Source organism: Arvicola amphibius, chromosome 5 (genome assembly GCF_903992535.2).
Source record: "Arvicola amphibius chromosome 5, mArvAmp1.2, whole genome shotgun sequence".
Lineage (NCBI taxonomy): Eukaryota > Metazoa > Chordata > Mammalia > Rodentia > Cricetidae > Arvicola > Arvicola amphibius.
The window spans coordinates 119,943,549-119,956,661 of NC_052051.1; the positions used below are offsets into that span (position 1 = coordinate 119,943,549).

Sequence of the window (13,113 nt, forward strand, 5' to 3'; positions counted from 1 at the left end):
AATAAAGTGTGTCTAAGCCTCTGCAATGTTGGAAGCCTGCGGAGAGGAGTTTCTCCTCTCTGCCTCCAACCCCGAGGAGCTAGGAGGGGAAAGCCCCTCTGCTGGCTACTTCCCCGCCCCTAGAAAACAGAAGAAAGAGACAGTTTAACGTTTTCTTATGCCAATAAAACTCAAGGCAAACTGGACTTGGGAGTATGTGCCTCTTTTACCAGCACTTGAGAAGCAAAAGTAAGATTATCAGCAGCTCACATTTGGAGCCTGACTGCACAGAAGATCTTGAATTCAAAACCAAGCAATACACAGACAAAACCAAAAGCTCTTCGGGGCTCTATTATTATTGCTGTCTACCCTAGCCTCTGAGCCTGGCCCACTGAGTCAGCTCTATACACATCCTCCATCCCACCAGCCCGTGCCTCACCGACTGGTGGTTCTTGGCAGAGACGATCTTCACAGCATCTGGATCCCAGATGACCAGGTCACTGTCAGAGCCCACGGCTATTCTTCCCTTGCGTGGGTACAGGTTGAATATCTTGGCAGCGTTGGTGCTTGTCACAGCCACAAACTGATTTTCATCCATCTTTCCCGTGGCCTATTGCAATACAAAAGACGGAGTGTCTGTGCCTGTCTCCAGGTCGAGGGCAGCTCTTCTATCAGTGCAAGGCTTCCGAGCTCAGAGCAAAGTGACCACAAAGACCGAGGAGTACAAAGGTACTGAGCACAGATGCCATCTATCCAGCAAGCATGGGGTCCCATGGGCAGTCTGAATGTCACAGGGCAAATGTGGAAATGGGCGACTTGACATAGAAGTGACTTCTGAACAGCACATGTTTAGCTATGTGCATTCACTTTGCTCGAACATTTACTTCTACTAATTCCAAAAAGGACCAGAGAGATTTTACAGAAAAAAAAATAAGTGTGAGCCTGTTCTTTAGGTATATGTGTATATTTGTATGTTCAGATATGAATGTTAGATATGTAAGACTTTATAGACTGTAGCCATGGTTATGCCTGTGTTAGTGAATTACATGCCTTTTCTCAGGTATGTGTCTGAAGTTTCTGAGTGAACTTTGTTGCGAATGTGTCATGCTGCCCAGTAAAATGCTAAAGCTAAGCATTACTAGATAATGAGGCTATGTTTTGAAAAGTGTGTTGGTGGTGATTCTGTTGTCCTGTGACCATCACCGAGTTCTCTAACACAGTAAGTCATCTATGACTTAATCATAATCTTTGGGAGCAGTTTTGGGTTTCATATTGACAAGAATATCTGTATGCAGCATATCTATGTTTTACATTATTTTTTAACAAATTCGCATAGGATTTGTAAAGATAAAACATTGTGGGAGTAACCAACCAATGACTGGCCCAGCCTCACACACACACACACACACACACACACACACACACACACACCACAAGAGTGAGCGCACCCATGATGCTGCCTGGAGTGACAGGATCCAGAAGCTATTTGGCCCAGAAATCTAGGATAGAATCAAATACAACCGGAGAAAACAATACCAATGTAATGATGACTAACAATATTATGCTATACTCAAAGATTGGTGCCTAGCACAATTGTCATCAGAGAAGCTTCATCCAGTAGCTAATGGAAACAGATGTAGAGACCCATGACCAAACATTAGGTGGAGCTCAGGGAATCCTGCTGAAAAGATGGAGAAAGGATTGTAGGAGACATAGGGGTCAAGGTCACCACAAGAAAACCCACAGAGTCGACTAACCTGGACTCATAGGAGCTCACAGAGACTGAACCAACAACCAGGGAGCCTGCATGGGACTGACCTAGACCCTCTGCATTTATGTGATGGTTGTATAGCTTGGTCTTTTTGTGGGACTCCTAACAGTGAGAGCAGGGACTGTCTTTGATTCTTTTGCTAGCTTTTGAGACCCTAGTCCTCATACTGGGTCCCCTCATCCAGCCTTAATATGATGGAAGGTGTTTAGTCTTCTGCAACCTGGTATACCATTTTCTGTTGATATCCATGGAAAGGCTGCCATTTTCTGAATAAAAGTGGAGGAGGGATGGATTAGGGGGTACAGAGGGAAGGTGGAGGAAAGACTGGGAGGAGAATAAGGAGGAGAAACTACAGTTGGGATGTAAAATAAATAAATATTTAAAAACAGACAAAAGCCAACCATGTGAGAAAAGGGACAAAAAGTTTATACTTTCTCTTTTCCTGAAACAAGGTCTGAGTATAGAAAAAAATTAGCTTTTGAGACATCCCTAAGCTTCTGTACTGGGTGGTTTTGTGCCTCAACTTGACACAAAGCTAGAGTCATCAGAAAAAAGAGCCTTGGCTGAGAAAATACCTCCTTGAGATCCAGCTGTAAGATATTTTCTCAATTAGTGACCAATGGGGGAGGGGTAGATGAACAAGGCATTAGTTCAAAGACACTGTACTGGCATTATACATTGGGGCGGGGTAACTGTACAATGGATTTCTTATGACTTTTACTAAAATCTTGGGAAGTGTTTTTTTTGACATGGTTATTTCTTTCATCAGTCTTTATGATACAAAGAGAGAAGATAAAAAGATGCTACTTGGCCAAGAGACACTAAGAGTCAATTTCTTGTATAGTCTGGTGGGGTTCAAACACCCTCAATGTGGGATACCTTTGGTGTGACTTGTTGGCATTAGACACCAAATCTAATGCATTGCTTGTCACTTCAAATCATCATATCTAACCCTTTCAATAGAAGTTATAAAGCTCTTCCAACACCAAGAATGGATTCACAATCATTTTAAGCACAGATCATTCATGAAATCAGATGAAGAAATTAAATGTATGGAAGCCACCTTAGAGTTCTAGACCTCAGGAGTCATATCTAGAAGTTAAGGTCCGAAGCCACATGAGCAACCTGGCTCCACGGACATTTCATCAGTTCTAGACCTATCCCACACTATAAGCATCCTCTCTAATGCATCCCTGAGGGGCAGTGCCTTAGCTTGATTGGTGCCTGTGGCTTTGATTTGGTCCATTGATATTTTAGCCTGGGCCACCCTCCCATGACCACCTCAGTCCCTTACCACAGCCTTGTCCCAGATGACAGACATACGCTCCTCCACACCATTGGTGCCCTCAGGGATGGCTGTGAAGTTGTCCTTCCCGATGGCTTTCTGGGCAGTGCTGAAGGTACAGTGGGCACTTCCAGAGAGCTGTAGATCCCCGCTGGAAAAGTAGAAAGCGTCACATGACTAGGAGAGATAGCTGGATAACACTTGGTGGGGAAGCAGAATCATGTTTTCAGTTTGAAATCTCTATCCCTTACTAAGCTGTGTGAGTGAGCATGGGTAGTTTCCTCCCCTCTCTGGACTCAGTTACCAATCCAGAAAGCAAAGAATTAGATCATGTCTTCTGTGGCAAATAACCAAGAATCAGATGAGGGCTAGAGAGACGACTTAGTGGTTATTGCTGCTGCTGCAAAGGATCCAGGTTGGGTTCTCAGCAGCCACACTAGGTGACTTGCAACTGGCTCTAACTAGTCCATGTTAACTTATCCCTTCTGGCCTCAGCAGACACCTTCACACATAAAGACAAGCAAGTAAGCATTTGTGTGTAGGCATGCATCTTAGTATAAATACACACACACACACACACACACACACACACACACACACAGAGAGATGTAAAATTATAAGAACTCAAGTGACCAGTAGCCTGATATTGAGTCTCCCTGTAATTACTGGGTAAGTGTCATCATGACAAACGCTTTGAGTTCTGACAAACAACTTTAAGTGCCTTGACTATCAATTGCTTAATCTGTAAAATGGTGATAATTGATAATAGTGCCTTGCTCATAAACTTGTTATAAGGGACAAAGGTGAGAACAAGCTTGGCACATACAGGAATCAACAGCTAGGACCATGATTCACACTGAAACTGTGGCATCAACTGTGTCATGTAGAAGAGCCAGTTTTCTGTAATCAAGGCTACAAGAGAATTTGATGCTGCAGGCTCTAATCTACCATCTAGAACATACTACTATCCCCCATCCCAGGTGGCCCCAAGATGATTCCACAGACCACATGATAGTCCTGCACCAACCTGGCCAGCAAGGAGTTGATGTAGTCAGGTGTGGTTGGGTCAGGGCTCAGAGGTGGGGATGTCACAAATGCAGCTGCCTTGGCCCAGTTCTTACTCCAGTAATGGGTTCCATCTATCCCGAGACTGGCAGTGATGGGTTCGCCAAAGACCACATTTCCTGGAAGGAGTGGATGTCAGGTTCACAAGAATAATGCTCCAGCATATCTAATCAGAACGCTGTCTCCTCAAGGCTTTGTTTCTAAAGTGAGGCAACCCTGGTGTTTAAGTTTCTATTTGTAGCTTTTATAGTCTGTTTTTCTATTAACCATTAACAAATTTGTATTCTGCAAACAATCATAGATAACTAGTTATAAGGTGTGGCAGTAAATCTTTGAAAGGAATTTTAAATTTGACATGAAGAAAAATGAGACTATATACTGATTATACAGATTACAAGAGTCATGCTCACTTGGAAATATTAAACTTTCAACGAATTTGTCCTAGAACTGATGATATGAGCTGCTGCTCATATGAGCTGCTTCCCAGACTTGTGAAAGGACTTAGCATACGTGAAGGGTCTTGCACATGGTAGATGCTCAATAAATACTAACTTTTTTTGTGTGCATGTGTGTCTCTGTGTGTGTTTTGCATGTGAGTACAAGTCATTTCAGAAGGTATTTATGCATGTGTACACATGGGTACAGAGGCCAGAGGCCAATGTCAGATGCCTTTCTCCATTGTCCCCATCTTACTTTTTGGGGCAGGGTCTCTCACCAAACCGGCAGCCCAGCAACTGGACAAGATTAATTTGCCAGCAAGTTCCAGGGGGCCTCTTGTCTTCATCATCCCAGAGCTATGACTACAAGGACAGGTCACCACACCAGCTTGTCTTCATCATCCCGGAGCTATGACTATAAGGACAGGCCACCACGCCAGCTAGATGCTCAGGTCCTCATGCTTGCAAGACAGACACTTAACCCACTGAGACTTCTCCCCAGTACTGGTTTCTTTATTGCCTACACTTTTCCACTATGGATGTCCAAAGTCCTGACTGTGCTCCACTTTGCTGGGAATTCCTAGCTCCTCCTGCTGCAAGGACAAGATTTGACCCTACAGTGTAAAACCCATTCTGGAGGATAAGAGGCTCTTATATGTTTTATGTTGTCATTGGTTGATGTTTTAATCATTGTTTCCCTCAACTATGCATCTGTCACTATGACAAACAATGACTTGGTACTGGAGTCCCAACAATATGAAATACATTAAGATGGGGCTGGCCCTTGGATACAGTATCGAGCTTGTACTGAATGTTTTTAAAAAGAGAGAGAGAGAGAGTGATTCAGAAGGAAGCGCTTCTTCCCAAAGTTGGTTGGTCCCTCATTTCTCTGCCTCAGCGTCTTGGGATAGAAATATGCAGATAAGTCTTGGGCATCTTTAACCCCTTAACCTTCATCTTTTTCTGCCTTCTGCCATCAAGAGTTTGCACAGTCATATTTTAGGAGGTTTCATAGCCAGGACTATACAGGTTTTGCCTCATTTTAACTTCAATCAATTGGTAAGGACATCCTGGAATACTAGGTAGGGAAAAATTCTAACAGTGCTTCTGCTTTCATTAGAAAACATCCATAGCTTATTAGTGATGTCTACCATAGGAAAGAAAAAGAAAATACCGGGGGTTCACATATGCATCCCTGCCTTAAGGGATGTTGTTAACAATGATTGACATAAATATGGGGCCCATAAGAAATGAAGAAGTGAAATTTGAGGAAAACACTCAGCTATCACAAGATAAGAGAGGAGCAGCTGTTTGTTCCTTGGGACTACATTTAGGAGAGACATTGAAGAAAGCCAGTTTCTCCATTGTATCCGAGTTTGGACACAGGACCTCCCAGCTGATTCCATCAGTTTCTTCATTCTAAGCAGGGGGATAATAATAAACCCTATCACATGCCTCAGAATCGAGAATTCTGCGTTTAGAATTTTAATTTCATCACTTCATTGTATTGCTCTCTCTCTCTCTCTCTCTCTCTCTCTCTCTCTCTCTCTCTCTCTTTCTGTGTGTGTGTGTGTGTGTGTCTGTGTGTCTGTGTGTGTGGATCCAGGAGAAGACTGGCCTAGGCCCTTGAACTTCTACACAAGTACTTTTTTTACACAGAGACATAACACCTACCCCAGCTTTAAGCTCTAACTTTTTAAGATTAATTATGAGCATCCGAGTTCTTAAAGAGCATTTTAATGCTCTTTAAGCATTAAAGATGGTGATGGGTGATGAGGTCCTTTGGGATTTGAACAGGAACAGATTTAGGAGGAAGGAACAAACCCATACTCCATCTTCCTGCTAGAGGTGCTCTCAGTTCTCCCTGAGAATGGCTGTCCAGAAGACGTTCCGAGCTTCAGTATCCCGCCCCTGCTTTGTCACCAAGTTACACCTCTCCTTCACCCTGTAGACACAGCTGTGTGAGTTCCCCTACCAGAAAATCACCTGCCAGAAGGCTAACGGAAAGAAGTTTCTACCATGAAATGAGAAGTAAGAACAGCACACACTTGAAAACAATCCATCCTCGGGGCTCCCTGGTTATTCTGAGCATAGGACTCCAGAAGGGCATGAGAGGTTAATGTACTGGGTGGTCAGGGCTGAAAGAGTGAGTATGGGGGGGGCTCTCCTCCTCTTCCTTTTCCCCTCCTCTTCCCACCCTACTTGTAGTAAGGAGTATTTAACTGCTCGCCTGGTTTCCCTAACACCTCTATCTAGCCAAGTAGCATCACTACCTACTGAGAGCCAACAAAGCAGTCTTACCATGATTATGGAGAAATGGGAAATACCCCAGAACCTGACCGCTAGGAAGATATCTGGACACCTAGAAAGAGTCCTCTCCCATAGAATAAGGGGTACCCATCTCCAGAAAGCTGAAGAGCTGAGAAGCACTGCTGGAAGTTAGTGGGGCTCTCCTTACGCACCCTGAGTCATGCCCACATGGAAGCTCCCCAGGACCCCTTAGTGGATGATTCACTCATCCTGGGTCTCTCTGGTAGCAGACGACCATCAGCACACAGCAATAGCAAACGCACGACTGCCGGGACCATCTTCCTTCGCCAGCAAACACAGCCCACACCTCCAGTTTCTCAAGCACTGTTTATTTGCACAGCTGCTTCACAACTGAGCCCCTGAGACTATCACTAAGGACAAGATACAAAATTAAAAAAAAAGTTTGGAAATGGGACTCAAGACACTGCAAGCCCCGGTAAAGCAGAGAACAGAGCCCTGGCCGTGAAGGCCACGGCATCAAGGCCATTCCACTCCTTTCTAAATTAACTTGTGCTGGCCTCACTCCTGTGACAAGTGCTCTCAGAACAGGCCAGACAATGCTGTCTTTAGGGCAATGCTTTGATTCAGGGATTCACACAGACCCCAGAAAAGATAATCACAGTATTCTTAGATGCTTGCTTGAGCCATTTCTTCATTGCATCCTTCACCGGGAATTGAAGACAATAGATCCTCCTCCCACCCCCACTCTCCTCCCCATATCATCTATTCCTGTCACTGTTAATACTGATCATAAAATCACCAGGGAGAAAAGTGATCCAAGAAAATGTTGAGAGCCTTAAAGTACTGGTGTCATTGCTGAAACCTCCAGGCTAATTATGCCCCAGTTACAACCAATATTTTGCTTTTTAGGTTGCTTGTGGAAGCCAATTTTGCCTGGCTCTTTGACTTCTACACTTAGCATAACATTGACTGGCATGTCTATTTAGCATAATATTGACTGGCATGTCTATTTAGCATAATATTGACTGGCATGTCTATTTAGCATAATATTGACTGGTAAGTCTATTTATAAAGTTCAGATAATGTGAACTGACATCGGACAGATGGCAAGTGAGTGAGAGATGTACCAAAGTCTCAGAGAAATTAATTCACGCTGTTATTTCTGGCAAGTTACTTCACCTTCCTGAGCCTCAGTTGATGTATATACCAGGTAGGAGAAACCTCAGCACTCCAGCTGTAGATAGAGGCTTCCTAGAGAGCAAGGCAAGGAAGGGGAAAGGCGCCCTTTCTTTTACAGTGGACAGCCAGAGGGGCGGAGCCACAACGTGCAGTAGGAGGTTCACAACCAAAAGCACTGATCACCTTTCTTCCTGGCTTGTGAGATGAGATCAGCGGCGCTCTTGCTCATGACCTTTGTGACGTAGAGGGGGCAGTTGGTCTGGCTGGCGATGGTGATGGCACGGAACACAGCCTCAGCTTCCAGCTACAAAAAATAAAATAAAATAAAAATAATAAAATAAAATAAGTGCCCAGGAGTCAGTAAGAGCATGATCCTCTCCCTCTTTAAAAGGTGGTAAGACAGTGCTATGCAGGGGTTAAGAGCCATCCAGGAGGATCTGAAGTTTCACGGCCAGGGCCTCCTCCATCCCTCAACAGCGAAACACAGAGACCAGCACAGGGCTGTCTTGAGAGCACTGCTTCTCTCCCCTCCCCAAATGGAAGACTCGACTCCGGGATCTCAGGGCAAAGTCTCTGGGAAAACACAGTCACATCAACAGGTCTAGAGTCTCCAGGGAAGACAGTCAGGCACCCAAGGCCCTCAAGTCCTTTCCTGCAGCACTGGGGAGAGCTAACAGTGCTATGAAAGATTTATTATAAGAATGAGCCAAACCCCAGAGCACAAACACTGTTCTTCTTGTTGATCTCTTCCAACCTACTTCCATGTAGAGTTTATGTTTTCAAATACGCCAACTAATCCAGCTGTACTTACTACACAAGAAGCCATGGATTTCCCCATATTTGATTAACCAAGTGGAATCTGAGAGCTCAGGTTCCCTTGGGTGGACTAAGAGGGAATCCTGGTTCTGCCATGCACAGACCAGGTGACCCCAATTAGACCCACTCAAGCACCCAGGGCTGCTGCTTTCTGTCTAAGTGGGAGGAACAGCAAGTCCTGGCATCTACGGCTGTTGCAAGGATTAAATGGATTAAATGATTAATCCTTTTGAAAAATTAGTGCCCGGAACAGTGACTGTTGGTGTGATTGTGGATCACAGTTTCTGACGAACGTGAAGGCTGCTATTGCCCAAACCCGGAGCAAATCCTGTTCGGCCTGGGGTGGAGACAGTGGTGATTTCTCATTGAATCATCAGCCATATGCATATGGCTTTCTGGGTTAGCTTCCACAGACCAACACTTAAAAAAAAAATACACTCCAAATAGCTTACAGATGTCTAGTGGCCGCATAATGCAAGCCAGTCACTCCATGGTGACTGTGGATCCAAGGGCTTGAGGAGCTGGGTTGGCTGAGCTGGCATCCTCGGGAAGGCTCCTAGGTACAGGTGAAGCCCTCTGACGTCCCCAGACACTGCACCCTGGAGATTATACTCTGTGGCTCTGGTTATCATTTCTGAACAGCATCACTTGAGACTACATCTGGGTGAGCTTTGAACTAAAGAGCAGCTGGCTCTGTCTGTGCTCACTCCCCCTTCATACCTTTGCTGACCACTTCAGCAGCCCCATGACCTCAGTCCTGGCCCCTTTGATCTCCTTCCCTCCCACCATCGCAGGGTCTGCTGCACTTCCACGACGTGGCTATCTTTAGAACGTTGCTTCACTTTTCTGTTTTACTCGTAGAGATTTACAGCTAAGTGGCCTTCTTACTAAAAAGGCGATGGGACCGGGAAAGGTTGAGGTGGTGGGGGTGGAGTGAGGTTGAAAAAACAAACCAAGGAACAAAAATAGACTATGCTGTGAAATCCCCTGGCGGTGGCTACAGAAATCTGTCTCGCCAGCACATCCCTCCAGTGACCAGCATTTATAGTTTCACAAACAGTGTCGACCACTATGGCCAGCTGATACCATAGAAAATGATTTTTCAGTTCATTAAACACGGTCAGCTCCGTGGTTTGTTTTCTCCAAGTTTCAGCTTCTTTAACCACACAGCGCCACGACCCTGACAGGCAGCAAGAATAACTGAGACAATGCATGCAGTTAGCACTGCCAGAAATCAGTATTCCTGAGAAAAGGCCTGGAATTATTAGGGCACAGATTGTTTTTTTCTTCAGGAATGTTGTGTGTGACTGGAATGTCAATTGTTAATTTTAATTATAATTAATTCATCATTTACCATTCTGGTATCAACTGGAAACCCCTAGAAAGCTGGCCAGGTCTGTCTCCATCTCGATGCCCTGATCCAAGTGTGTTCAGCTTGTGAAAATGTATTGCCTCCTTGTAAGAGGAAAATTTCTCTGTATTTGTATTACATTTAAATTTTTTACAGGCTCTAAAAGCGATGAGGAAAGAACAAAATCTTTAGGTTCTGGTTCTTCTGTGGAGTTTGGCATAACAAGATTAGCTTCACTGGCATGGGGATCACTGATTGGTCCCTGACGTGGGGATCACTGATTGGTCACCACCTGGCTTTCAGATTTGTGGACCATTATTAATTACAGGCTCTGAGCCCCACACCAACAGAAGAAACTGCTGATATAAGAGATAGGAATTAGGCACTAGTCACATTTTAATGGCTCTGCAGACGCATACCTTCATTCATTTCAGGAGTAGAAATTTTCCAACCCTGACCGCAATCAGCAATAGACATAACACATACGAAAAGTCTCTTCAACTCCTATCCACATTGTCTATGTTTTTGCAAGACTCAGAGCAAGCAATATGAGAGAGTGCGTAAGACTGCCCCCAGTTTCACAATGATTAACAAAGACTTAGACTTTCAGCACTCCTATTGAAGGCCCCAGGGAGTGTCCTGCAACTGGAGGTCAGAGGTGAGCATCTCCTTGACTTTCCTTTCTAGACAGAAGAGGTCTTTGAGAGAAGTCCTCCAGCGACGCTAACTGGTGCTCATAGATTCTATCACCGTCCAGCAAGGCTCATGCCTCCACTATGCGCAGATGTGGCTCAGTATATCAGGGTCAAACAGAAACACTCCACATGTAAAGTGAGTGGCAGGCTAGGACTGTGCCAGTTAATTTCACTAGAAAATACCAGTAAAAAAGAATCCCCATTGCCATCTTGGATTTTCCCTGTCTGACCTTGATGCATGAATCCATGAAACCCACCTCTTCTGGTCTGCTCAGAACATGACCTTCTGGGCCAGTTATCCCCATTTCCAACATCCGGGCCTGCTCCTAAAATAAGAAAAAAACAAAAAGAAGAAAGTTCTTAGATGATTGCAGCCAAGATTTGTGAAAAGGACATCTGTATGCTCTGGGCTAAGATACACTCAAGGGGGGGGGGGAGAATGAAATTTGTATGTTTCATAAGTATATAATTCCACATTTGGGATGGTCAAGTTGAATCTTCAAAAAGTTAACTGGCTCAATTCTATTAAAAGGAAGATAGTTAAGAGTGTTCATGTTTCTACTTAACAAATGGTGCTGACATAACTGGATATCAACATGTAGAAGAATGAAAATAGACCCATACCTATCACCATGCACAAAACGCAAGTCCAAATGGATCAAATACCTCAATATAAGGCCAGCCACACTGAACCTTAGAGAAGAGGAAGTGGGAAGTACATTGGAACAGGAGACTACTTCCTAAATATAATCCCAGCAGCACAGACACTGAGAGAAACAATTAATAAATGGGACCTCCTGAAACTGAACAGCTTCTGTAAAGCAAAGAACATGATCAACAAGACAAAATGACAGCCTACAGAATGGGAAAAGATCTTCTCTAACCCCACGTCAGACAGAGGTCTGATCTTCAAAATATACAAAGAACTCAAGAAATTTGTCACCAAAAGAACACAAAATCCAATTTAAAACAAACAAACAAACAAAAAAACGGAGTACAGATCTAAACAGAGAACTCTCAACAGAGGAATCTAAAATGGCTGAAAGACGTTTAAGGAAATGTTCAACATCCTTAGTCATCAGAGAAATGCAAATCAAAACAACTCTGAGATTCCATCTTATACCTGTAAGAATGGCCAAGATCAAAATCACTGATGACAACTTATGCTGGAGAGGTTGTGGGGAGAAGGGAACACTTCTGCATTGCTGGTGGGAATGCAAGCTGGTACAACCCCTTTGGATGTCAGTGTGGCATTTCTCAGAAAATTAGGAAACAACCTTCCTCAAGACCCAGTAATATCACTTTTGGATATATATCCAAAGGAGGCTCAATCGTGCCACAAGGACATGTGCTCAACTATGTTCATAGCAGCTTTGTTTCTATTTAATAAAAGGTGTTGACATTTGCTCCACATTATGCTCTGGATTAAGCACCTGGACTAAGGCAATGTAGCTCACAGTTTAGGGCCAGGTTCCCCAGCATGTGCTCACCTGGCCTCTCTAGCAGGGTCATTTGGGCTGCTCTAGTCCGGGTGCAGATTGTCAGTCCTATTCTGACCTAAGGAGAAGCTACTCTGTCAAATTCTGACACCTCACATTTTAATAACCGCCTCTGGGTTTGTTATTTTAAATCCATGAACCCATGTATATATGGATGGCTGTATGGATACAGATGTATGGATACAGAGCTCAACCAGCTGGAATCATGACTCGTGACCCGTCTTACCTGAGCTACTGTTTAGTAAAATTTTACGTACATTGTAGCAGGACAGAAAGGCCATGTTTCTTGCGGCAGACTCTTAATTATGCTTACACTTATGAACTTTTACAGAGAAGCAAGCGGCTGGTGAACACAATTAGGGGTAACAGAAGCCCTAGTCTGCCATTATCTGTGTTTGCACCCTGATAGTAGGGTAATTCCTTAGAACCTCTACTCCAATGATCCCAGCCTAATGGCCTGGGAGAACATGGTAATTCAGGAGGGATGTTAACTGGGCCAAGCCTGTTTCACCTGCTACATGTGAGACAGAGTTAGCATAAAAGGATTCCTAGGGGCTGGAAATTAGCTCTGTTTTATTGCTAGTAATGCAGAGTTAAAAGGAGGGATAAGGAAATGTTTGCATGTGTTGGTTATGCCTCTTGGTTTGCCTTCCTAGGTCAACTTGATTGGATCTATGATCACCTGGGAAACTAGATTAGTAAGGCATATCTCTGGGTGTGTCTCAGGATTAATTGAGGGTGGGTTTGAAACCCAGACAAACTAAA

At 44.1% G+C, this 13,113-nt stretch overlaps 1 protein-coding gene across 2 annotated transcripts in view; it reads right to left on the reverse strand.

Moving 5' to 3' along the window:
• The window catches only part of Dpysl3 (dihydropyrimidinase like 3), a 111,521-nt gene that overhangs the window by 8,048 nt on the left and 90,360 nt on the right, over nucleotides 1-13,113 (reverse strand). For both annotated transcript variants that reach the window (XM_038329894.2, XM_038329895.2), the window contains exons 7-11: nucleotides 11,107-11,175; nucleotides 8,171-8,291; nucleotides 4,063-4,219; nucleotides 3,045-3,186; nucleotides 419-589 (exon numbers count right to left, since the gene is read on the reverse strand). In XM_038329894.2, coding sequence (XP_038185822.1) covers nucleotides 419-589; nucleotides 3,045-3,186; nucleotides 4,063-4,219; nucleotides 8,171-8,291; nucleotides 11,107-11,175 — 660 coding nt within the window. The remainder of the gene's footprint in view (nucleotides 1-418; nucleotides 590-3,044; nucleotides 3,187-4,062; nucleotides 4,220-8,170; nucleotides 8,292-11,106; nucleotides 11,176-13,113) is intronic.